Source organism: Seriola lalandi, unplaced genomic scaffold (assembly GCF_002814215.2).
Source record: "Seriola lalandi dorsalis isolate HSWRI2012SDOR001 ecotype SW California unplaced genomic scaffold, Sedor1 jcf7180002054582, whole genome shotgun sequence".
Taxonomy (NCBI): domain Eukaryota; kingdom Metazoa; phylum Chordata; class Actinopteri; order Carangiformes; family Carangidae; genus Seriola; species Seriola lalandi.
Genome location: NW_019525135.1, coordinates 56,743 through 82,282, shown reverse-complemented (window position 1 = coordinate 82,282; position 25,540 = coordinate 56,743). Strand labels below are relative to the sequence as shown.

General features: G+C 42.1%; 1 protein-coding gene across 2 annotated transcripts in view; it reads left to right on the top strand.

Moving 5' to 3' along the window:
- pax5 (paired box 5) overlaps positions 1-25,540 on the top strand; it is a 57,817-nt gene that overhangs the window by 17,254 nt on the left and 15,023 nt on the right. The window contains exons 3-7 of one of the 2 annotated variants that reach the window (XM_023418566.2): positions 2,492-2,689; positions 3,496-3,560; positions 6,973-7,098; positions 13,407-13,507; positions 22,401-22,533. In XM_023418566.2, coding sequence (XP_023274334.1) covers positions 2,492-2,689; positions 3,496-3,560; positions 6,973-7,098; positions 13,407-13,507; positions 22,401-22,533 — 623 coding nt within the window. Of the gene's footprint in view, positions 1-2,491; positions 2,690-3,495; positions 3,561-6,972; positions 7,099-13,406; positions 13,592-22,400; positions 22,534-25,540 lie in introns of both variants that reach the window. The other variant, XM_087177152.1, reaches the window with a different exon arrangement.

Sequence of the window (25,540 nt, the reverse complement as noted above, 5' to 3'; positions counted from 1 at the left end):
TGGGGGGTGGAGGGTGGTGGTTTGGTGGTGGTGGGGGGATCGAGGGATGGAAGGAGGGAGGGTGGGTTGTTTTATCCTCTCCTCTCTGTCTCTTTGGTGCCAGCAGAACAAAAACACCAACTCTACCACCCTGTGTGTATGCGTGTGTGTGTGTGTGTGTGTGTGTGTGTGTGTATTGGCTCATCGTTGTGCGGATATCAATAACCACGCTCGTTTATTCACCAATGATTCAGCTGTGAATAATTTAAATAGTTTTCCATTTGAAAATAGATTGTTTTTCCTTTAGCTGTGTTTATACTCCAGCTGTGAATAGTCACAACGTGCAACACAGCCACATATTGCAACATGCACACAAACACACACGCACGCACTTCAAAGAAAGACAAGGAAACGCACATTTACTGGAACACACATCTTCACGGAAGGGATTACTCTACCGTACAGCGGTGGAGGGAGAGAGAGAGAGAGAGAGAGAGAGAGAGAGAGAGAGAGAGAGAGAGAGAGAGAGAGAGAGAGCGCAGCAGGTTTAAGACTGACTGACAGCTTGCATCCACACACAGCACCCCCCCCTTTTCTGCAAGCTGAGTAGCGCATTTGCTGTCCTCCCACCCCCTGCCCCCATGCCCCTTCTGCATGCAAATACATTCATGAAATAGCCATGGTGGACACCAAACGCCTGAATCTGTGAGTGTGTGTGTTTGCATTAGTGTGTGTGTGAAGGTGTGTGTGTATCCATGCCACCCTCTTCTTACCTCTGTGTCACAATGTGAAATTGCCAAAGAAAACAAAAGCCATTCACAGGTCGAGTCAGGCATTAGAAATATATATTTTTTTCTTTCAGGTGTTTTAGTGTGTTACATTTACACTCAGTCATTTAGCTGACACAGGTAGCTACAGCAGATTGTGACGACTTCAACGTTACAACTAACTTCTTGCTGTAATCACTCCTCCTTGCCTTGAAGGGATTCCTTGTGAAAGTAGGAAGTAGTTAACAAAATCAACTGTCCTAAGTCCAAAGTTTTAGTCTTATGTTTCCTTGCTGAGATTCAGCGGAGGGACAGATGGAATTTCATACTAAAAAGACTGTGACTTTGTAACATATCCACTAGATTTGTCTGACTCAGATTCATATTAACTTTTTTGCACATAACAATGAGGAGTTTTTTCATCCCATTACTTCATTTTTCTTTGAAAAAAAGACACAAGACAGGAGGATCATCTTTTACAAGATCAAGAGCGGGTGAAGGAGAAGGGCAAGGAACAGGCCAGTGGGACTTGAAGCATGTTTTGAAAAAGAGTTTTGAATTTAAGCCAGAAAGAAGTCGTGACTGCAGAGGAAAGGTCACTCATCCACCTCTAGAGCCAGGAGGGAAAACAGTAGAGACTGAGTGGAACAATGTCCAAATCACCACCAGGAGGGGGGGGAACTAAAGGGCCAGAAAAAACACAGAAAGGTGTATTTAAAAAAAAAAAGTCCAGTTTGTAATCGCTGAGATCAGCAATGAAGCAAAACTCGACATAACATAAACATAAACATAATTAACTGAGAGCTTTGATGCTGCCAATGAAGTGATGATGTGATTCCAGCAGTGGTGTATTTCAGCTTTAAGAGGTAAAGACGGAGGAATAATCAAACTGCAGAAAAGTGTCTCACATCTCCATTTTAAAGGATAAAGCTGGTGACATTTCAAAAGATCGAGGAGTTTGAGTCGATCCCACATGAACCGTCCTGCTGCTGTAAATACTCCCCACAGCACCAAATGTGGATTCATCCACGGTTGAAAATAGACCCCTACAAATACATTACTCATGTTTAATTAATATTTGCTGAAGCTACAGTGCCTGGCTATTCTTTGTACACTTGGCTTATTTCTTTTTATTTGTCTTGGAAACTATTCTTTTTTGACCATTTTTTATAGATTTACATCTTCAGTTGGAGCAAGTGCTCTTTGGTGCCACAGACAGGATAAGGAAGTTGGAAAATACTGACAGACAAATAAATGCATGGTTAGTTTTGGGGAGTGGTGACTGTAAAAAAAGTATATACTGACATTATGTAGTTTGAAAATCATCAAATATGAACCTGTTCAGATTCTTATTGAGGAGGGGTTTGATTACTTTTCCACAGTCACCTGCATCAGTAAATATTGTTATAACAAGAGCATCAATGTCAGATCAGCTGATCAGGTCACACAGTTATGAATGTATAAACTCCAACCTGATTAAACAACTGATCCTTATTCTTACACGTTTTTATTCCAATTTGAATCTATTAAATGCCAGATTTTTAATTTCAAGATAATAATTTCACCGGTTTAAAACATCCCATGGAACTGGAAGCGATTCAGAATAAAAATTACAGAAACAAGTTTGGATTTACAGGTTTAACCTTGCTGCAGCTTTTATTTTTACACTTCTTGTAGTATTACTACAACCTTCTTGTGCTACTCCCTATGACCAACACGTGCATCTTCCGTGCTTTGATTGGCAGGTACTATGAAACGGGCAGTATCCGCCCCGGGGTAATCGGGGGATCCAAACCAAAGGTTGCTACACCCAAAGTGGTCGACAAGATCGCCGATTACAAACGCCAAAACCCCACCATGTTTGCCTGGGAGATCCGGGACAGGCTCCTGGCCGAGAGAGTGTGTGACAACGACAGTGTCCCCAGCGTCAGCTCCATCAACAGGTACTACAGTCTGTGTAATCTGTGTGTGTGTGTGTGTGTGTGTGTGTGTGTGTGTTTGAGTATCAACTTATAGCAACAGGTACTGAGTGTAGGTAGAGTACAGAGGGATATAATACTGTGTTTCATGTGTGTGTCTGTGTGTGTGTGTGTGTGTGTGTGTTTGTGTGTGTGTGATTGGGAGTGGAAAAGAGAATAGCAAAGAGGCCCCAGTCTCCATATGTATGAAGTGGCTGCAGCTCAGTGGTTCAACACGATGGTACAATGACAACCCTTTCCCCTGAGCATAGAAGCAGAGAGAGAGGGAGGGATAGTGAAATAAGAGAGAGAAGGAGTGAGCAAAAGAGGCAGACAAAAGAGAAGGAAGGTGTGCAAGAGTAAGGAAAGAAATAGACACAAAAGGAAAGGAAAGAAAGGGAAAGGAAGGAAAGGAGAGAAGAGGAGAGGAGAGGAAAAAGGGGAGGAAAGGAAAAGAAAGGGAAGGAAAGAGGAAAAAAAAGGCTTGCATGAGCAGCCAAGCAGGAAGTGTGAGGCCCCTCTGCCATGTCAGCCTGCCTCAGCCACTTCACACACATACACACACACACACATACACACACACGCACACACACACACACACACACACACACACACACACACACACACGCACACGCACAGTTTTGCACTCCCACAATGGTCATGTTCTCTCTGTCACTCAGAATCCACTCTCTCTCTCTCTCTCTCTCTCTCTCTTTCACACACACAAACACACACACACGATCACACGATCATTTCACACACACTCTAATATCTCCTCTCTCCTCCTGCAGGATCATTCGGACTAAGGTTCAGCAGCAGCCGGGCCAAACGGGCTCAGTGTCGGCTCACAATTTAGGTAGGTCGCTGCTATAAAATCCTGTTTGAAACTGTCAAAGCAAATTTTACAGAGGAGACGTTTTTGTGCAAGTCTCTCAGGAGTGGAGACTGTGTGCTGTATTTGGAATAAGACAACGAGACCTATTGAAATTCTAAGACCTTAACTTACAGCAAAAGCCTGCGTGGACACAGTGTGAAATGTTGTGTGCCACAAAGTTCATCGCTTGAATGCTTTAATTAACATGTTTCAAAATTTAAGCCAGTTAATGGGATTTAGGATTTTTTTTTTGTCCATTTTCCATTTTTACTTAATAACGACATTTGTATTTTTTATTTTTTTTTACCAGGGTTATTGGTAAACTCAGGTGTGTGTGATGTCTAGAGTTAATAGATATCTACCTCTAATGAGTATCCTTGCATGTACAGTGGACAGCTGACATGCAACAAAGGCATCAAGTCAGACTCAAACTGGGGACATTGCAGTTACATGGTCAGCGTCTTAAACCTGTACACCACCAACACACTCCACAAGTTCCAAAACCTTTAGTACGACAGCGCTCTGATGAAATTATTTATTTAGCAGCAATGTTTCAATGGGATGTCCGTCCACGGTCTCAAACAGTGTTGCACACACAGATGTGTTTTCCAACATAATCATGTGCAATAATGTAGCCAAAGGGGGAGACACCATATCCAAAACAACAATAATCAATATGAAGATTGTTGCAGGAGTTCAGAGCATCAGTGCACATCATTCTAAACACAATTCTCATAAAACATAAAACAATTCTCAAAAAAACAGTCAGGGCGGAAATTTAATTCATGAAAGAAAGTGTTACAGTAATGGATCCAGTCTTTTTGTCATAAGCTTTTTCACAATTCCCTCCCAATGAAACAACATAACGTCCACAAAACAAAACTAATTAACACAACTATTATGAGTACTGAAATGTCTGTGCCATTGGAGATCATGACTATGAATGTCCACAAATTTTGGCAAAGTGGGCAACTGCCCCATCTTCCATATGTCAGTAGGCGTGTGGTAATTTGATTAACTGTAAATCTGTTTTTGAATATATGCCACTAAACCACTTACGGTACACTACAACTCCTGCATTTTCACTGGTCAAGTCTTTAATAGAGGCTTTATGCCAAAACTTACAGGCTGCATATTCCTAAATTAACCAGGGACTAGTGCCCCTCTTGTGGGGTATTTCAGCAATGTTTTTGTTTTGCCGATGTAAAATAGATTGCAAGGAAATTTGAGTAAATAAGCAACAATAGCAGTGTTATGTGTGATTTTGCCTTTAGGATGACTGAAATCAATAGTCTTTATGCTAAAGTGACATTGTACAAAATTATCGGTTTTAATAATATTCTCATATCCAATCTCAAAAGACCATAAAAAGAGTATCATTATTATCGTGTTTATTAAGTTACATTTTGAACGAAAAGAAAGGGAAAAAAACGAATCTTTGTTCAGACTGACAAGGTTTGGATGTTCATGTGTAATTTATAATCATGTTACAGACTGAGGAAATAATATCTATTACAACTATGACTGGCACATTACTGCTTTTTATTCGATGAATATCTCCAAGTACAAATAGCCTGCATATGAGAGCCATTCTCTCTCTCCCTCCCTCGCCCCCCTTATTTTGTCCTGCAGTGGATTGTGTTTCGGTGTCTCTCATATCTTCATAATCGCACATTGTCTATTAATCTAAATTAATTTCACACACACTGCTCCCTGACTCCTGCCTTTTACACACATTTAGCAGACACACACATACACACCTAGACCCAGTGAGAAGCACACACACACACACACACACACACACACACACACACACACACACACACACACACACAGGCACGCACGCACACTTACAGATTACACAGATAAATGGGTCCCACTCCCAGGCGGAAAATTGAACATTTGGATTTGCAGAATAAAAGCGTTACGTTCTGATAAAAAAAAAAAAAAAAAAAGACTGAAAAGAAAGAGAAAGGAAAATCAGATAATTGAAGTGCTAAATCAAGTGATGGGGAAAAGGAGGGATATGCATTCATTATACTCTCCTTGTTGTTAGCAAAGCAGTAACGGCTGGAAGGGACCTTGATCCTCTGGTTTGTTGTTGTTGTTGTTTTGTTTTTTTTTTTGTTTTTTTTTATTTCCCCTTTTCAGTCTTGTCTTTCTGTGTTTGGGGGTCTGCTGGGAGAGAGGATTAGGATGTCTGTCTCCACACCTTTCTGTCCCTCCTGGGATACCATACTGTCACTCAGCCCCACGTCCGCGCACAGGGGCACAGATAAGGGACCAAGGAGGAGTGAGTGACTGTATGTTTCGGTGTATGTGTGTGTATGTGTGTGTAAGGAGGTTGCGGGATCTGTGTGTGTGTGTGTCGGTGTGTCACTGAAGCGGTGACAAGTATGTCGCTATGTCGCCCAGCGAGGAACTTGTCTCCTCCAGGGGGAAGATTAGAGGGAGAGACAACGAGGAGCAAAATACAGACAGACTTCTGTCCTTTGTGGCTTTTTCTCTGCCTTCAATTTAGTCTGTATAGCCCAGTAAAGTTTTAGAGGATTGAAGCGCATCTATGTTGAGTTTATGAGGAGAATAAATAGGATAGGATTTAAATTGTGTTGCATTCCCTCAGAGGTTTTTGTTCTCTATAGTACCTTTGGTTGTGAAGGCATCACAAAGAGAATCAAGAGGTGTGAATGTTGCTCTTCAAGTGAAAGGTACAGAAAAACAGATCTTGGTGGGAAATGGCTCAGAATTTTTCAGAAATAGTTGTGGAAATACAGAGTTTTTCATTTTTTGAACAGCCTTAATTGTATGTGATATCAAAGGACTCCACATTACACATGCAAAAACATTACACACGACTCATTTTGTGTTTCCGAATAGTTCTTTTACTTACAGGTCACATACTGTATGTAGCAGTTGAACTCACCTTTAAAGCTCTCTCTGGCACTCTGTGTCTATATCTGACACTGAGATGTCTTTATAACATTATATCAGTTCTTTGAGACATTGCATTTAGGGTTTTTAAATAGATCATAATGTAATAGTTCTGCTATGCTCCTATAAAGGTGACATTTTCCATTATACATGAGTCCAACACTAAGTCCTTTTATAATATTTCTTTTTATAATATATTTACAGAGACACTCTAGTTTCCTCTAGACAGTTTCTCTCACTTTTTTTAGTTCTTCATACGCTTTTGTGGAGCATTTACAGGCAGCAGAGATCATTCAGGTTTCAGTGCAGGAACTCACTGATCTTTCTGCATTTTTGAAATTCTGTGATAGATTCCGAATTTTCCTCAAATGGCCTCTGAACAAAAAAAACAAAAAAAAAACAGGTTTCAATGATAAAAATAGGAACAATCACCTCTCTCTGTTTTCACTTGTTCTGTCTGCAGCGACGTCCGTGGCGGCCACACAGGTCTCAGCAGTGACCAGCGACTCGGCCGGCTCCTCGTACTCCATCAGTGGCATTCTGGGTATCAGTTCAGCTGCTGATGTAGGCAAGAGGAAGAGGGATGAAGGTGAGCACAAGAATGTTTTTTGTGTCTGACTGCTCTTGTATCTCCTTGTAAATCATTGTATTTTTCAGTGTAAATGGTGTGTTTCCAAAATATGCAGTTTCTATGTCCACATAAATACACAACATACATAATGACGGACAGCCTCAGGATCCACTCCTCTCCATACCAGCATTGAAAGCCAAGATTGAAAGAACTCAGCACATGAGGATCAATGACAGATGTGTGTGTGTGTGTGTGTGTGTGTGTGTGTGTCTGTGTCTGTGTGTGTGTATGCATGTGTAATATGGGAGCTCTAAACCAAACGTCTTCATTCAGAAACCCCTATCTATTAACTAACAGTGCTTCACAGGAGAGCACCCTGAGAAGTTAGTTTTATGCATGCACTATTGATCATATACGCTGTCATACTGGATCAATGTTTTATGCATGTTAATGGAGGTGTGAGCATGTCCATGTGTGTGCACATAAGGGGGTTCTCACAAGAACAGTTTGTATATGTTTGTGTATGTGCATACATGTGTGCATGATGAGATTGTATGAGTGTGTGTATGTGGCAGTGTCAGTGGCATTAAAAAGCCATCACACAGACAGTCTCCTACGGTAAATGAGACAGGACCAGATGTCGGAGCAAGAGGGGGGGGTGACAGAACGCCACTAGGGGCTATTTCTCGCTCTTTTTCGCACTGTCTCGCACAGATTCACACTCACATACACACACACACACACACACACACAGACACACACACACACACACACACACGGATACAGTATGGGGTCCTTTTCCCACTGCTGATGAATTTACAAAACATTCCAGCAGGTTCCAGGATGATTCCCGGGTGTACCTCAAGTGTTCTGATATGCTCGGATACGGCCCACTTACCCATCAGCAGAGCACAAAGACTTTAGACCCAACACATACACAAACACACACACACACACACACACACACACGCACGCCCACCTTTACGTGAGATATAAAGTGCTTAACACGCATTCTCAATTTGCACCAAAAAAAAGAAGTGCTGAAAATTTGATAGAAGGTCAAAATATTGCAAAAAAAAGTTTTTAGTTTTAAAAAGGAAAAAAGGGTGTCTCAACAAAAACAAAATGCAACAAAAAGCAATGGAAACAAACTTTGTAGAATATTCGTGACATACATGAGGCAAGTGACTTAATACTGACCTACAGTTGTCCTTTTCACAGCAGACTTTGTATAGGATGAAAAGCACAGGTGTAACATTAATTATGGCTCTGTTTCTTCAAGGTGTTCTTGTTGCAGTGCGCTGCTATCATGCCTGCTCACTCACTGACATGACTTAACAGAATTATTAGTTACAGCTGTGTTTTTCCTGCTGTAACAGGTCAAAATGTCTGCTGTGAAATTTAGGGTTTCCTATGAAGCTATATTTCATTGACAATAATAACAGGACTCATGCATGATAAATGTATCCCTCTCTGTTATGTCTGTGGCAGAGAGTTTGTGGTCAGATCTGTAGTTAAAGTAGAAGCTCTGTAATCTAATTAGAAGCATTATTACTTCACTTTGTTTCTTTATGTGCGTGACGTGCTGCGCCATGTGCTGCTACATGTGTGGTCTGTTTCAGTTTTACAATGTCTGGACTTTGTGTTTCGCAATTCGTATCGAAAACATTGTATCACTTCACGTTTCACTGGAGCATCCAGGAAGTGTCATTTGAGCATCGTGTCGCTCCGCGTCACGTTCCTGCTTGTGTGTTTTATCTGCAGTGTTTCTGTGGCAGAGGTCTGCGCGGTTGGCTCTGTGGTCTAATTAACAGCATTGCTAATCACAGCTTCCATTAGAGCAGCCCCCGCTGGATAATGACACACACACACAGCAAGGGGCGACAGGGGGAACAGCATGCACTGACATGGACAGACAAACACATACACAAACACACAATAACGCAAGCTTCTCTCAGACACACTCACATATGCTTGACTGTGTGGACATTTGTAGACACACAGAGGGAGAAAGACATCACACACGCGAGGCCAACAATCACACAAGTCTTCTCTTGTTGACTTTGTTGTTATATTTATCTCTCTGTGCAGCTGAATATGTTACATATACAGTAATGAGACAGTCACAGCGAACCTCAAGGTCTTTCATGTACGTCAGCACATCAGACAAGCCTCAAACCTCGATCTTCCATGTATGAAGCAAAGAATTTAAAAGCCTAATAAAAGGAGGTGAACAATGGTTTTATTTCCCCCAAAAAGTCGGTACTCCAGTGGTAGAAAAAAAGGTAAAATAATCACCTCATGTATTTCTTTTAATTGATTTTGTTGAATTTTATTACGGACTAATGGATTGAGGTGTTCGGGCATGAAGACATGAAATGATTCTTTTGCATTTGAGCGCTACCTTTTTCCTGACTTTGTTTTGGTTTGTTCCTGGATGAATACAGGAGCCTGGTTCAAGCCACAAACAAACTTCCTGCTGAAGTGCCCTTGAGCAAGCTACACAGATGTTGGTGTTGTTTGTATTGTTATATTGTTTGTTTGAGGTGTACCTCCTGGAGGGATTCTTTTATTGTCTCATACAGTATCGTATCGTATCGTATCGTATCGTATCGTATCGTGAAACCTTTTATATTTCCCCTGTAATTTATAAGCATAGAAACGGCAGCTGTGCAAGTGATGGGAACACAGAACGGCGGGATCAGTAGCATGTGTGTGTTTGTGTGTATATCGGCAGCAGGAGTGTGTGAGGGTAAAGCTCTGTGGTGACCTGTGCCCCCAGCAAAAGAGAGGGGAAGTGGGGGTTTGACCGGGGACAGAATGTAGATGAATGGTAGTGAATGGAAGAACTTGACTTGTGGGGCCAAAAGGGGACTATTGTATCTTAACCTATTCTCTTACACACAGTGTGTGTGTGTGTGTGTGTGTGTGTGTGTGTGTGTGTGTGTGCGTGTGTGCATGCAGCATGGATATGGAGGGCAGAACAGGTGGTGCCAGTTATTGAAGGGAATGTATCTTTTCTTCAAACTTGAGTGAAAAGTATTCTCAGTACATTTGAAGAAAAACCATATATATTGGTTGTTCAGATCCTGCTTTCACACGAAGAAGAAATAGTGTCAATGGCATTTACCCAGAATGCCAAGTTGACCTCTCACCTCCTTGTGCATCCACTGTGACATGCAGCAGCTTACTAGATAAAAGACGCCGGGAGTAAGGAAGAGATGGAGGATGGAGGAGAAGAGGGAGGGGAGCGCCGCTCTTCACCCTGAGTTCCTCTCAGTGCCTCTCGCCCCTGAAAACTTTGATCTCTGAAGTTGAGATGGGACACACACACACACACGCACACACACACACACACACACACACACACACACACACACACTCTCACTCACACACAGACAAAACATGCATGCACAGGCTGTGACTGTGAGGTCAGACTTGTAAACCTTGTTCTATCAGTATGATAATAGATGTCAAGGGCAAAATGATGCACATTGCTGGTGTTCTACACACACACACACACACACACACACACACACACACACAAACACGGAACATGCACTGACACTAACAAACAGGTGACAACCCATCTAACTCTCAGAGGTATTTGGATTTAATAATTCAACTGTTCGTGGGTTGTCGAAAAATGGCAACGGCAGGTCGAGTCAGAGGGAGACGGTGATTGAGAGAGAGAGAGAGAGAACCAAGAGGTAGGGAGAGAGAGAGTGAGTGAGCAAAAGAGAGAGACAGAGAAGGCGGAAGAGAGAGGAAAAAGGCAGAAAGGAGAGAACAATAAGGGCTCATTGTTTGTTTTGTTCTGCTCTGAAAAAGAGGGAAGAGAAGCGCTTCCCTTCTGAGACTGACTCACAGAGATAGAGGCAGCTGTGAGTGTGTGCGTGTGTATGTGTATGTGTGTGTGTGTGTGTGTGTGTGTGTGTGTGTGTGTGTGTGTGTATCCGACAGTGAATAGGATTTAACCCGTCACGGCAATGAGTTTCTTTACCCATCCATTGATACAATGAGACCAGCCGGATATCAAGCTACCCACCCACCCACACCCACATCCACACCAAGACACACAAGTCAAGCACACAGACACACACACACAAGTACAAGCGCGCACACACACACACACACACACACACACACACACACACACACACACACACGCACACACACATCTACACACATCTACACACATTCATACAGATGAATGGACAATATTGATTATCATAGGTAAAAGCTTTGTTCTTACTGTTCGATTACAGTAGGTGCTGTCTTTTGCTCTTTCTTCCTCTGGTTTTTTGTGGGCTCTCTGTCGGCTTTGGTCAGTCTTTCAGGGTGTGTGTGTGTGTGCGTGCATGTGTGTGTGCACGACAGAGAGAAAGCAGAAAGCAATAAGCTGGCTGAAATGGTGCCATCAGAGCTACATGATTGATCAATTGAATTCCATCATGGGGACTGGCCGGTGGGATTAAATGGGTCGCCGTGGGTTACCAGGCTAAAGCATCATACTGGCTTTATCTCCCCCTTGATTGGTCTGTCACCAGAGACCTGGACCATACACTCACACTGCTCCCAGCATCTGTATATGAGTGTGTGTGTGTGTGTGTGTGTGTGTGTGTGTGTGTGTGTGTGTGTGTGTGTGAGAGAGAGAGACTGTAGAAGAGAACTGAGATTATGATCAAGCAGTGTGTTTGTAAGAGAGTGGGTGAAAGAGGTTTTGTGTATTGAAAAGGTATGGCGAGGTGTTGTGAGGTACGCAGTGTGAAGGTTTTTTTTTCCTCTAGCAGCTGGATACGGTCTCATGATTTGAAGTTTACTCGTGGTCTTTGTGTGTGTGCCAGGCCTACATTTATCATTATATAAAGTTACCAAATTTTATTTCACAAAGACATCACCTTTAAGAGGTTACCACTGAAGCTAGGATAACACAGTTTGTGACCAGTTTCAGTAGTATTCGAATGTGTGACCAAACCGTTGGCTGTCATGTTGCATTGTGGGTAATGTAGATGCCAGATGTCAACTAGGAAGATATTTTTCAATCACAAGTGCAGTGCCAAACTGGTGGAGCACTGGTCAGAGAAAGATCGTGGTGACGTATAATAAAAAGCCAAATATTATTTTAATTCCATGATGGGAATGACCCTAACATTCTGCACGCTAAACGAACAGTAAAATGACCTGCAATGCGATGGCATTGATTGTTAGCATTGAATGTAAACCTTGAGGTGAGGAATCGCCCAGGATCATAATTCGTAGCGTTCCCAGATCTCAGCAATTACTTTGGAACGTACAGTGCTGTCATTACCGAAAGAAATGCTGGCCGAAAGCATGAAAATAAAACCTGATCAGTCCCAATCAGACCTTATCAGTGTGGAACAATAGATGATATTTCTTTCTTTCTTTCTTTCTTTCTGTCTTTCTTTCTTTCTTTCTTTCTTTCTTGTTACACCATTCTTTGTTTTTTTCTTCAGGACCACAGTCTGGCACAAATGGATCTGTATTCTCAGTCCAAATGGAAAAAAAAAGAAAAAATTTGAAGCCCCTTCCCCCTCTCCACCTGTCTGTCATATCACTACCCTAGCCGCCGGACACACACTCACACACATACACACACACTTGCAGACACACCAAACGCACAGTGACCCCCAGGACTAAAATAGGCTCTCAGGAGCGGTTTGGAGCGATGAATTGGCTGTATAGCGGGGGATTTTCACCCTCATCCCCTTTTTCTCTTTATCTTTTTCTCTCGTTCTCTCTTTTCTAATCATTTGTGGGCCGCGACTCTTCAGAGTTCTTATAATTGTCTCGTTCAGTCCCTCAGCCTTGCAATAACTGCAGGATACGAGAGCTCACAGTCTAATACTGATACCACAGCAATATATATTTGTGTGTCTGTGTGTGTATGGGTGATACGACAAGGGAGACGGAGAAGCGCGCATATATGAGAGGCGAGAGTGTACTTTTGAGAGATCAAGAAGGAGAGACAGCGTATGCTTGGTAATGGATTGCATTTGTATAGCATTTTCTCTGAGTCTCCACAATCTATGAAGTCACTTGGTCCTAAATGAGCTCACTGGAGTTCATCTGAGTCTATTCTTCACTCTAACTTCTCTCTCCAAATCTGCCTCAGTCATTTATTTTATCAACGCATGTCTTTACTCCTCCCTTCAATCCTTTATCGCTGTCTCCTTTCTTGTTTCTCCCTCTGTCACACACTCCAGACTAACAAACACCTCTTTAAACCGCTGATTTCTCCCTTAAACATCCTCTGTTTACAGCCCCTCTAACCCCACTCCTTCCCCCCTGTGTTCTCTGTGTAGGCTTGCAGGAGTCACCGCTGGCCAACGGGCATGGCCACAGTGGGCGGGACTTCCTCAGGAAGCAGATGAGAGGGGAGCTGTTCTCGCCGCAGCAGATCGAGGTATTGGACCGCCTGTTTGACAGACAGCCATCCTGTCCAATCCAATCCAGCTCTGACCTCTATGTGAGCCCTGACTCTGGCAAGGTAAGGGCGAGGCATCGTGCAGGCTTTGGGCTGAGGCTGAGTTTGGGAATAGGTTAAGGGTTAAAAGTCTGTAGGGTGTTCCAATGGAAAGTAGGGCTGATGCAGAGGGAAAACTGTGCATGAAAAAGTTAGAGGCAGAGTCACAGAGGCGGCCACCATAAACTAAAGCCTAGGCACCTCATTGGCCAGCAGATACGGCACCACATCTTGGGTCACTGCCCCAGTGGGGACGCGCACACATCCACTTGTGCCGACCCTGCCGAGCTGCCTTGTGTTGAGTTCAGACAATTTCATAAACACACTTATGTAGCCAGATTTGTTAAAACTTTTCATAGTGATGTTATATGATTCCTAATAGTTTACTTGTAAGCTTGGAGCTCATCTAGCACTCGTTGCTTGAGTCATTATATATATTTTTCATAGTGTGAACAAATCCCATAAAAAGACCTAAACCAACAGGAAACTGATCCTACTAACAAGTACTGAGCTTGATTTAACTTATTCCTTTGTGCTTAAGAACAAATGTCCAAATTGATAAAAACACATTAATGAGCCACACCATTTCACTGGGTGACATGTTCCTCCATTATAATGGACTAGTGACATTTCCTGCTGTCATTTCTCCTGAGTGACTTTTGCTAAAAACTATAGTGTCAAACTGTTTTAAGAATTTATGTAGCCTTTTGATTGGTAAAGATTTATGTGTTTAGTAGGATCAAATAGTGTTGGGGCTGAGTAGCAGAAACTCAGTATATAAGTCAAAAACTATTGACAGATGTTCTAAGACATTGATGTTTTTTGTGTTTTCATGGGTTTTGTTGACAGTAACATAAAATAAAATGATGCAAATCTTATCCTTTAAAGAGAGAGTTACCCAAAATAGGGACCTTCCAGCCAGAACAAGACGCCAATTCTTGAACCAGCTCAAAGTGAATAGCGGTCTCAGCCTGACCACCACTATGAAAATTGTGGACAGAGGTGCCAAATATAGCCTGTACATCCATAACTGAAAACTGAAACAAAGAAGAACATGTATTGAGCTCCCAAGGACAGATAAAAAAAAATCATTCAAACATTAAAAGCTTCATTAAAACTACAGACCCACAGATATACAGCAGAATTTTCTACCATATTTGCAAGCTAATATTAGTGTGCTTGATCTAACTGCAATATGAAATGCTTGTCTCTGCTTTTAGCTAAAAGCCTGTCCTGCCTGCTATGCCTTGCCATGCCATGCCAATCTTGATGAAATGTGTCACATTGCACAACAAAATTATAATTTAAGGATTTCTAAAGCAATATATGAGCAGTGCATTCATTCTAATAGATTGTATTTACTTCTTTCATGTCTGTGGTGAGTGATGTGAAAGTATCAGCATCAAGTTGTTAAACTGACAGACTGCTGTGTGTTTCTGTGCACTGATAGAGAATGTATTGGCTGCAACACAGGCTCAGTCAGGCCTGGCCTATTGATGTTCCTATAATCTAGACGCACTGCAGGGGTTAATGAGCATATTGACCTGGCTCCTATTATGACCTCACTTCCTGCTGCTCAGGGACACCGATGGAGCTGTCCACATGCTGATGCATCCTGGGAATGTGCTGCATATGTGTGTGCTGTTTGAATGTGAGGGGGGAAAAGATTAGAAAACAAGAACGAGAAACGGCGTGTCTGTGCGTCTTAATGTTGCATCTAAATTGACCTCCCGCCCTTTCCCAGCAGTAAGTTAATATAAATCTGAGTGGAATTGAAAGGAGTAAGTAGCACGCTGCATAACAAAACGAACACAAGCGAGCATTTGTATTCTCTCTACCTTTTCTCAAATGTCTTCTAATCTGCAGCCGTCCAGTCAATATTAACGAAATGTTTTGCCAGCATCTCAAAATGACACTTCTGTTTCCACAACCTTTAAAGATATCCCTACTTTGGGTTTATTTATCCAGTCAATGTCAAGGGCAAGAGGACAAACACTTAATGGTGGAGCAGTAGTAAATGGAACCACAGATAGGCTACAGCCTTAGACCTATAGGGCAGAGTTTGGCTTTTTAGCCCATTCACTTCCCTCTGACCGACATGGAGAGTGGAGTGGCACAGGGCGAGAGGTCGACAGGGATTGGCTGTAGTAGCTCTATAGACTACGACTTGAGACTATAATACCCATGATTCATAGGTCAGTGTCCTCTCTGAGCCCGGTCAAGCCACTGGGGTTGGGGTCAGAGATGGGGGGCTTTAAACTCTGGGTCGCACAGGGGTCAAACTGGCTTTAGGAACTGCATTACAAAGAGATGCAAGCACACACGCACACTTTCTCTCTCTCTCTCTCTCTCTCTCTCTCTCTCTCTCTCTCTCTCACACACACACACATACATAAACACACACACACACACACACAAATACACACACTCACGTCACTATCTTTCCCTTTACCTCTGCTCCTTTCTCTCATCCTGTCTAATCAACCACCGCCCCCCTTTTTCCCAGCGTGCATTTCCCAAAGGGAATGATTGACAGTCATACCCTTAACACTGACACACTGACAGCTACAGCTCTGCCTCTTTGGTATGTAGGCTGTCTAAGGTCTGTGAGCGTGTGTGTGTGTTTGTATGTGTGTGTGTGTGTGTGTGTGTGTGTGTGTGTGAGTGTGAGAGGTGGTATTGTAACGTTGTGGTCAAGGAGGGTCACGGTGTGTTGTGACTGACATTCCTAAAAGATGCCCGATAGACTTGGCCCTGCTCTTGCTTTTGCTGCCATTGCAGTGGGTGGGGGTTCTTTTGACGGCGTGTGAGATGAGTTATGTGGGTGTGTTAGTGAAAGAAAGAAAAAGGTAGAGAGAGCAACCAAGTGAGAGTGAAGCAGAGGTGCGAGTAGCTCGATTTCAGGTGCCAAAAGTATATTATAATGGTATACTAATACACTGTAATTTCAGCAGTTATTTCAAGCTCTTCATTATCTTTTAGCTTTCTTGCACTGAAACACGAGCCTCACTCATTATTTCTTCTTCCTTCATTTCACTTGAAGAGATAAAAAATAAAATTGCTCACATTCCTCACAAGCAAATCTTATTTTATCTGTCACCAGTAGTTATTCTTCTATCCTGTTTGTCTCAGACCTTCTCTTTATCTTTCATCCCTAACAAGCCATCCTTTTATCTCATCTCTCTCTCCTGCTCTTGTTCCCCCTCTCCCTGTAGTCTATTAAGCCCCACTATTAATTTGTGTGTGCGCGCTCATATGTGTGTCTGCATGTGTGCCTGTCAGAGAGAGTTCATTTGAATTTCCCTTCAATCACTTCCTATTACCCAGGTGATAAATCAGCAGGGCTGATGGAGCCCCCACCCATCCATGCTGCCCCGGGTCCAAATGCCCACCCCAGTACCAACCAGCTTGGCTTCACAGTGATATAGAAGTAAAATGAGAACGTCATTCTCCCAATTGATAAAGCTTAAAAAGAAGCAGAGAGGTCAAAGGTGATCTCCTCCAAAGGATGGAGATGGTTAAACTGGTCAGACGGGGGTGACGGGCCAATAATGCACACTAGCACCCTTAATAACTGCCCTATAAACAGATTGTTACACCCTTCACTTCTGTCTGTATCATCAACCAGATGATAAAAACATGATTATTCAAGGAGAAGGCTGGTGTTATTGTAAAATTTGTCTTATTGTTAACAAACTAAATAATTCTAAATAATTCCCACTGAAGATGTTAGTTAAAAAATGGCTCTCAGATATGTAGTTTAGTTTTTTTTTTTCCTAAAACAGATGCGCACTGTAGTTTTTAGCAAACGTGACTAAAACAGTAGTAAATGGCATACTCCTGGGGACTATTTTCAGCCGCGGATTACTACACAGTTAGTACTGTTTTAAGTATTTACTGCAGCCGGATGTTGTATGTGGGATTCATTCAAAATAAACTACAACACCAAAGTTCATCGCAACACATGACCCAGTGCAACATTGTGGACAACTATCAAGCTCTAAGAACGAGCTACATCAAGGTGTGTTCAGACACACAAGCCATTCGCGTGAATTTGAGTGCTGGACCATTTTGGCTGGTTTTCATAAGATTTGTTGACAATAAGAAAAATATAGAATATCACTATTTTAATATCACTCTCATCTTGTCGGTTCTTTGTCAGTAGTATGTAATCACTACTCTGGGACCACAAAAGAGGTGTTAACCATCAATACAATAATATTTAAATTCAAAATTAAAATCAATAAAGTATTCATAGATTAGAAATGTTTTCAATTTCTCATTCAAAATGTATGAACTTTCACTGGCTCTCCACAGAGTTGAGGTCTGGTTCGTCTGGAAATGAATATCCTCCCCACTGCGGCCACGCTCAGTTTGAGCGCAGATGAATTCCTTCCTCACAATCCCTGTCTCAGTTTGTGGGCCTCTGAGGGAATTGTATTTGTTTATAGCCGAGCCTTTTTCCATCAGGACTACACAAGACAATGTGGAGAGATGGAGAGAGAGTGGGAGATGGAGAAATCGGGAGCTATTTGGGGAATGGAGAAAACGGGAAATACTATTATGCAAATGGTGCAAGCCAACAGGGCCAATGTGTGTGTGTGTGTGTGTGTGTGTGTGTGTGTGTGTGTGTGTGTGTCTGTCAGAGGGCCGATTAGGGCTCATCTGTTATTGATGTGAGATTTGGACCAAACCATTACCTTCCCATATCTGAGTCAGTAGACCAAGCTGTGTGTGTGTGTGTGTGTGTGTGTGAGAGAGAGAGAGAGAGTGAGAGAGTGAGGAAAACAAAAGTAAAAACTGCTGTAAAGGACCTCACAGGTGTATAGCCCTTTTCCATTAGCTTGTTAGCTTTAATGCTTTCTTGTTATTATTACAGATGCTCTTTACATACAGAAGCAGAGAGACTGGAAGAGAAAGTGTAGGGAAGCCGACTGTAATCAGGGAAATTTGTATTTATATATTTCAAATTCTGGGGGAAAGAATATGGCACGTTTTTTGTGTCATTCAACATATGGCTTATTGATATTTTGAAATTTTATTTTGAAAATCCGGTTCAAATTCCATACAAATGGAAAAAATGTTAATCAGTGACACAAAGTTACTCAAATCATACAATCTTGGCCTCCATACAGAACCAATATAGTAGATCACAGCTAATCTACTTTAATTAATTAATTATACTTAGCCTTAATTTTCTGTCAAACACTTACTGTGTGTTCAGATCACTCTGCGTGAAAAACCCAAACAAAAAAAATTATATATATAACAAGATTAAAAAATAAATAAACACAAAGGTCTGCATTGGGGTTGATGTGTTGCTTCAGCTGACACTGAAAGGATGAAATACAGTCCAGGAAGTCTGATTTGAAACAGTGAAATTACTCTATTTATGTTACAAAGTAATCTACCAGCAATGTAATCGATCGGCAATCCCAGTGCTTTGGTGTGTGACACTTCACTGTGTCACTTTATTTTTGCAGGCTTTTTTTTCTTTTTTTGTCAGAGCCTCTGCATTGTGACCCCTATGCATTTACAGTGTGTTCAATGAAATGAATGAGGGGCCTGTATTGTACTTGCATATCCTTTCATAATTTCACAAAGGAAGCAGCAGCTCGCATCTTTCCTCGTGTCTTATTCCAGCCAATATTCTCAATCATGTCAGTCCCACCCTCGTTTTATACAGACGTTATTTATATCTACCTACCTCCTTTCCTCCTTTCTTTCTCGCATTGACTTCCTGCCCCAGGTCCAACTTCCCCTGACACCTTTTCTCGCACCGTACAACTCCCCCACCCTCTATTGCCACCACCACCCCCCCAAAAACCCCAACCCCTCCTAGGCCCGGCAGCTGCGTCCCTCCTCTTTGATGAGGGCTGATGGCGCCGTATGAGCGGTGGAATTGACAACATTTACAGGGGCGAATGAGAATGATCCATCTTCCTTAGCGGGCCTGTCACCCCACTGGCCAAACTTCATCATGGGCAATTACCACGGCAGACCCCGTCTTCTCTGCTGCTGCTGCTGCCTGGCCCCCATCTACATGGATACATGGACACATTAGACACCATTATAATAAGACAGAGAGCAGCCAAGAGAGGGAGGAGGGGGTGTAGGGATAATGTGTATGATTGGGTGGAAAAAAAAACTACAGGTGTGATGTGTGAGGGGGAGGAGAGGAGGGAGGCATTAAGTGAGAAAAGAGAGCTTAAAAATGTGTCTGAAGCCTAAAGAGAGAGAGAGAGAGAGAGAGAGAGAGAGAGAGAGAGAGAGAGAGAGAGAGAGATGTGTGTGTAGTGTACAGGGTGTAAGCTCTTATTTGGCAGGTCACAGTCCAGTGGTTGTGTTGTGTGTTGACGAGCACAGAGGTGTTTAAGAGGTCAGTGAGCACAAACACACGCCTACACTTACACCTCCACACACACACACACACACACATAGACACACACAGATGCAGGCGTATTAAAAGGGTCAGTGCAAAACTCTCACCTCATCACCTAAAAGAAATTCTGATTGCTGTCATTAGTGTGTACACACACACATACACACGCAGGTCAGCAGTAATAAAAAGGAAAAAAGGGATGGGAACTATTTAATGCAGAAAAGTGAGAAATATACTTTGCTCAGTTTGTGTACAAGTGCAGATAGAAAGACGCGTAAAGAACACAAAAAGGCTTGAAATGACAGCTACTCAGGTATGTAAAGTGTCTCAATTAAGCAAGTAGTAATTATACGTAATTAAATAAGCCATATCTATTGTGTAAGTACATTGCAGGCATTCACCTTTTAGTCCAAAGTGATTTAAATCTTTCTGCATACACATACAACGCGAGGAATTCAGGTTTCGGTGTCTTGCTCAAGGACACGTCAACATATGGACAGAGGAAGGAACCGGGGATCAAACCTTGCAATTAATGATCGGTGATCAGTGGCTGGTTCATGTATGTTCATACTAACCTGGCTACCTGCAGATTAATATGTATAACCAAGAGGTGTTTAGTGCGTTCACAAACAAATCTACACCATCACCATCATCACTGAGTGAATCAGTAGCTTTTCTCCCCTCACTTGGTGTCACCTCAGCCGTGATCACGTCCTGATTTTAAGCTCATTAAAGCGATGAATCTTTGAAAAATGAACAAAATCATTTCTCTTATTTGATTATCTGTTTAGCTGCGACTCCGTCCCTCCCCTTTTCCGCATTTTTCGAGGCAGATCAGCATAAACCTCTTGATGCTGCCTGGGAAAGAGTGCCAAGCTTGGAAATCGTTGTGTACTCAGGAGCTGTCAGTTCAAGCCTTTTGTGCTGCTAATGCCTCTTCATAATTACATTTGTCCACAAATTGAGAAGATAAAATTTCACTTTTCTTCTTCTCCTTTCTTTTCTTTCTCAGCACACAATTATGCAAGCACTGACAAATACAAAATGACCAAAGCAAACAAAGGCGCACACACACATATACACACATATAGCCAGCAGTCAGGTCATTTGCCCATCACGAGCACAGCGACCCTGAGAATCTGTGGTACTTAATCCATATATAGTTGGTCATCAGGGTCAATACCATCACTTTAAATCATCACAGGCACACGCACATGCACGCATACACTCTCTCACACACAAACACAGATCTGGCAGAGAGATGAGGATGGATGGATCATGGCTGTGTGCTGGGGTCAGACACAGGTGAGGGGACAGTTTCCATCCATCCATCCATCTGTCTGCGCCTTGGGAGCGTGAGAGAACAAGCTTTAACCGGAGTGATATTGATAGAAACAACAAGTATTTGTCTGAATTATTGGGGTTGATTCAGAGTTCATGATCTAGGTTTTTTAAATATGCTTTTACATGAGTAGTTTAGGGCTCAGGTAAAAGGAGAACATCTTTTGGCTTGAAATAAAATTTGGATAGCAGCAATCAAAAGGGAAATTGTGACATTTTTTAAAATTACATCCTTACATTAAACTATTTTATATACAGCAGCCATCATTTGCTGTAACTTGTGCAACTGTAGAATTATCTGGCCATTGAGTAAAACTAATTTCTTTAAATGTGTCTCTCTTAATTAATTGCCATTCATTTTTATCAAGGTCACACACTGTATTCGAGACAATATAAGATAGATAACTAGACAACAACCAGATATTGCTTTGTCACTTCAGTCCTCTATTCTCTATATGGTTTTAAACTTCTGTAGTGTGTGAGTGTGTGTGTGAGTGTGTGTGTGTGTGTGTGTGTGTGTGTGTGTGTGTGTGTGTGTGTGTGTGTGTGTGTGTGTGTGTGTGTGTGTGTGTGTGTTTTAAGTGCATTGGGAGTCTATGTGTACGTGTGCTGAGATGATCACAGTTCTTATTGTTGTTGGTATCTGGGGAGAGAAGAGGCTTTGTGTTCGCCATGGTCTATGTGATGCCACTGTGTAGTTTGTTAGTGTGTGTGTGTGTATATATATATATATGTGTGTGTGTGTGTGTGTGTGTGTGTGTGTGTGTGTGAGAGAGATGAAGAGAAAGAGGACGCTGATCTTGTGGTTATAGACTGTTGGACTTGGTTGTACAGTAAATCCCTGTCTTTGTAAACAGATCAATAAACTCTCAGCTGTAGGTGCTTCTGTGTACGTGTGCGTGTGTGTGTGTGTGTGTTCACACTAAAGCTTCTTTGCTCTCTGCTATAAGGAAGCATGTCAGAAATGTAGCAATATATATCAGACAGATTGATCACAGCTGTAAGCAACATCCAGCACTGCTGTATATATTCATGTTATATCAGAAGATGTCGTGATTTGCTTTGTTGTTCGGACTTACTGAACTTTCACCACTTCCTGCTTCTTCCCAGACGTCAGATTATTCGGCCATGGCCTCACTAGCAGGCGGACTGGACGAGATGAAGAACAGTTTGGCCAATCCTGGTACAGGGGCAGAGTTAGGAGCCAGTGTTTCCGGTCCGCAGTCCTATTCACTAGTTCCAGGTAAGAAAGACTCATTTTAATTATACCAACAAAAAAAGGTGTACACAAATTTAACAGGTGTTCCCAAAAAAAATATTTATTTAGTACAACTCTGTTTCAATATCATATTTTCATCAGGCAATCTGAATTCAATATAAATAATTTCTGGGAGCGTCTCCTCAGTGTGCATTATTATTGTTTTTGCCTTTTTGTCCACACACCTCACCACAATACTGGGTTGTGCATACACTACTGTGTCTCATTGAACAAGTCTAGTGTGCATTTTAAGTGCTTTTCGAAATAGTGGGGGCATGGTCAGCGACATCAATTTTTATGTCCAGTACGATTACATTTTATTAATGAGAGACCATTAATTTTTTTACTTTTACACGGCAGCACTCAAACTTTCATCATCTTAGTAATTTCCCATAAAACCAATCATGAAGAGATGAATGGTCAGATGTTGGGTGATGTCCTCTTTAATGGTCATGTGAAAAAGGTGAATGATAAGAAAAGGAACTTAGAGACAATTAAAGGTGAAAGCTCTAATTTTTCTCATCGGGAACGATGATGAAGACATTATTTGGTAGCTCTGCCTCTGTCGTTCCATAATTCACACACACTTAACAATATTTCATAGGAGAATTCAATACATAGCATTTTACAATGAATTTACAATCAAACCCGATTGATTTAACCTGTTTAAAGAGCTCAGAGCTTTGGATCTCAGGAGAGGTGAGAAGCCCGGAGGAAAGGAAGAAAAGACAGGTTGAAGCTTAGAGGAAAAGTGAGCGCCTCGTCTCTTTCTCTGTCTCCATTTAGGGGCACTGGGAGAGGCAGTGGTTAATTAAGAGTAGACCAGGGAGCACTTGGACAAGGCTTCGACGTTCCCATCTGTAATGAGGGGAATCATAGAGCTGGGAATTTGGGGATATCTGGGAATGGGCTTTTCTTTCTTTTTTTTTTTGCCCTCTGAAACCACCGAGGAATATTACCTGCTTACACCGAGAGACAGACAGAGACAGAGAGAGAGAGAGAGAGAGAGAGAGCGAGAAAAAGACAGAGAGAGAAAAATTTCCATTTCTGCTTATGCATGCAAACACACACATTCATATTCACACACACACTTTCTGAATATTATGCATGCATTTCCTTGCCTGTCTTTTCCCTCAGAATAGAGCTCCCTCTAGGGGATCAGACGTCTGTGTGTTTGACGCAATGTTATTGCATCCTTGAAGTGTTGATACTCTGGACACACACTGAAGAGCCACATTTACACACTCAATCTTCCTTTCTGAGGTCTTTCCAAATCTGTAGGGGCATTTTCATTTCCCCCTGAACTTCACCCGGGCTACGCAAGTGCAAACACACAAAGGGACACACTGTACGCCCCCGATCCCTCCAGGTTTGACATGTGTTGCTCTGATGGCTGTTTGATATGGAAGAGTTAGGTAGTGAGACAGTGAGGGAGAAAGAGACGCACAGGATGTGTGTTCATCTGTAGCTGCAAGTGAGCACGGAGGAGACTTGTACTTGTTCGTTGACCTCTACGGCAAAGCTGTGGAGAACAGATACATCAACACAACTGGCATAAATATGCACAACACACACTGCGTGCACAGACACAGAAACACAGGAACCCACACATACACATATAGACACACACACACACACACACACACACACACACACACACACACACACACACACACACACCTCAGAGGATCTGGCCCTGTCTGCCCCCTCTAAGTTGGGCTGTAGAGAGTCCATCTCTCCTCTCTTCCACCCTCTCCTCCCTCTCCTCCTTGCCCTGTGCACTGACCCTGAGCGGATGAGTAGCCCGTCTGCACTAATGCCTCGCTGTCGCGTCAAACACCAAGAAAAACTTTACTACACCAAGACAGGAGAGAGGAGGCGAAGAGGGACAGAGGAGGCTGGAGCAGAGAAGGGATCTGTGGGAGAGAAACACAAGTAGGGAGGGGTGGATGCAAGTATCACGTATTAAGAGAACAGAAATATGAGAGGACAAGATGTTGGATCTTCGGCTGATTTGTAACCACATGTGCTGTTTTTCTTTGTGTATGCCACTGTCTCATATCAACTCCATTTCTTCTCCCATTTTTGTTCCCCTTTACTTTTTTTTTTCCAGTAAAAGCCCAATAGTTGAGGTTGACCAATATTGAAACTTGAGAATTAAAACAAATTTGACAACAATGTATTGACCAATCCACATATCATAAACAAACATTTTCCATACGGAGCCATGCTGCAGCGTGGCTCTAAGAATGGCAGTGTCGTACTTTGGTCATTTCTGCAGTATCTCAGGTTTGTACAGACATTCATGGTCCCCACAAGATGAATCCTAATGACTCCTATGATCCCCTGACTTTTCCTCTTGCGCCACCATGAGGTTGACATGTCTGGTTCTGAATGAAATGTCCCGACAACTTTTGGGTGGATACTCCCCCTCATCATAACTTATAATCTTCATGTCAAAAATGTAACATTTCTTATGCTGTGGTTTAAGACTAATTACCAGCAGACACTAACGATGTTCCCATCAGCCTCTGCTGTCCTTTGAGTTTAGTGCTAATTAGCAAACATTAGCATGCTACTTGCTATAACACTGCTTTAACACAGTAAACATTATACATGTTAAACATCAGCCTGTTAGCATTTATGAGTGTAGTTATATTCTCCTGTGGTGGAAATGACTAAATACATTAAGTTCACTATACTGTACGACATTACCTGTATAAACCTATATTCATTAGCATATGTATTTATTTGTCAATAATAGTTACTAGTTATACTGAGCAGATTAAGATTTTACATACAAAGCACATGATCATTTTATAAAATGTGATGCAGTTTTTATGGATCCAACTATCCAATGGAATATAAACAAGATAAAATCATCTCCGCCGCAACTGACTATAACATTATAATGCTGCTTAAATGTTAAGTCATCCGTAATAATAATCCAATAATAATTTATAGTATAACATTCTGAAAGTGACCGTATCAC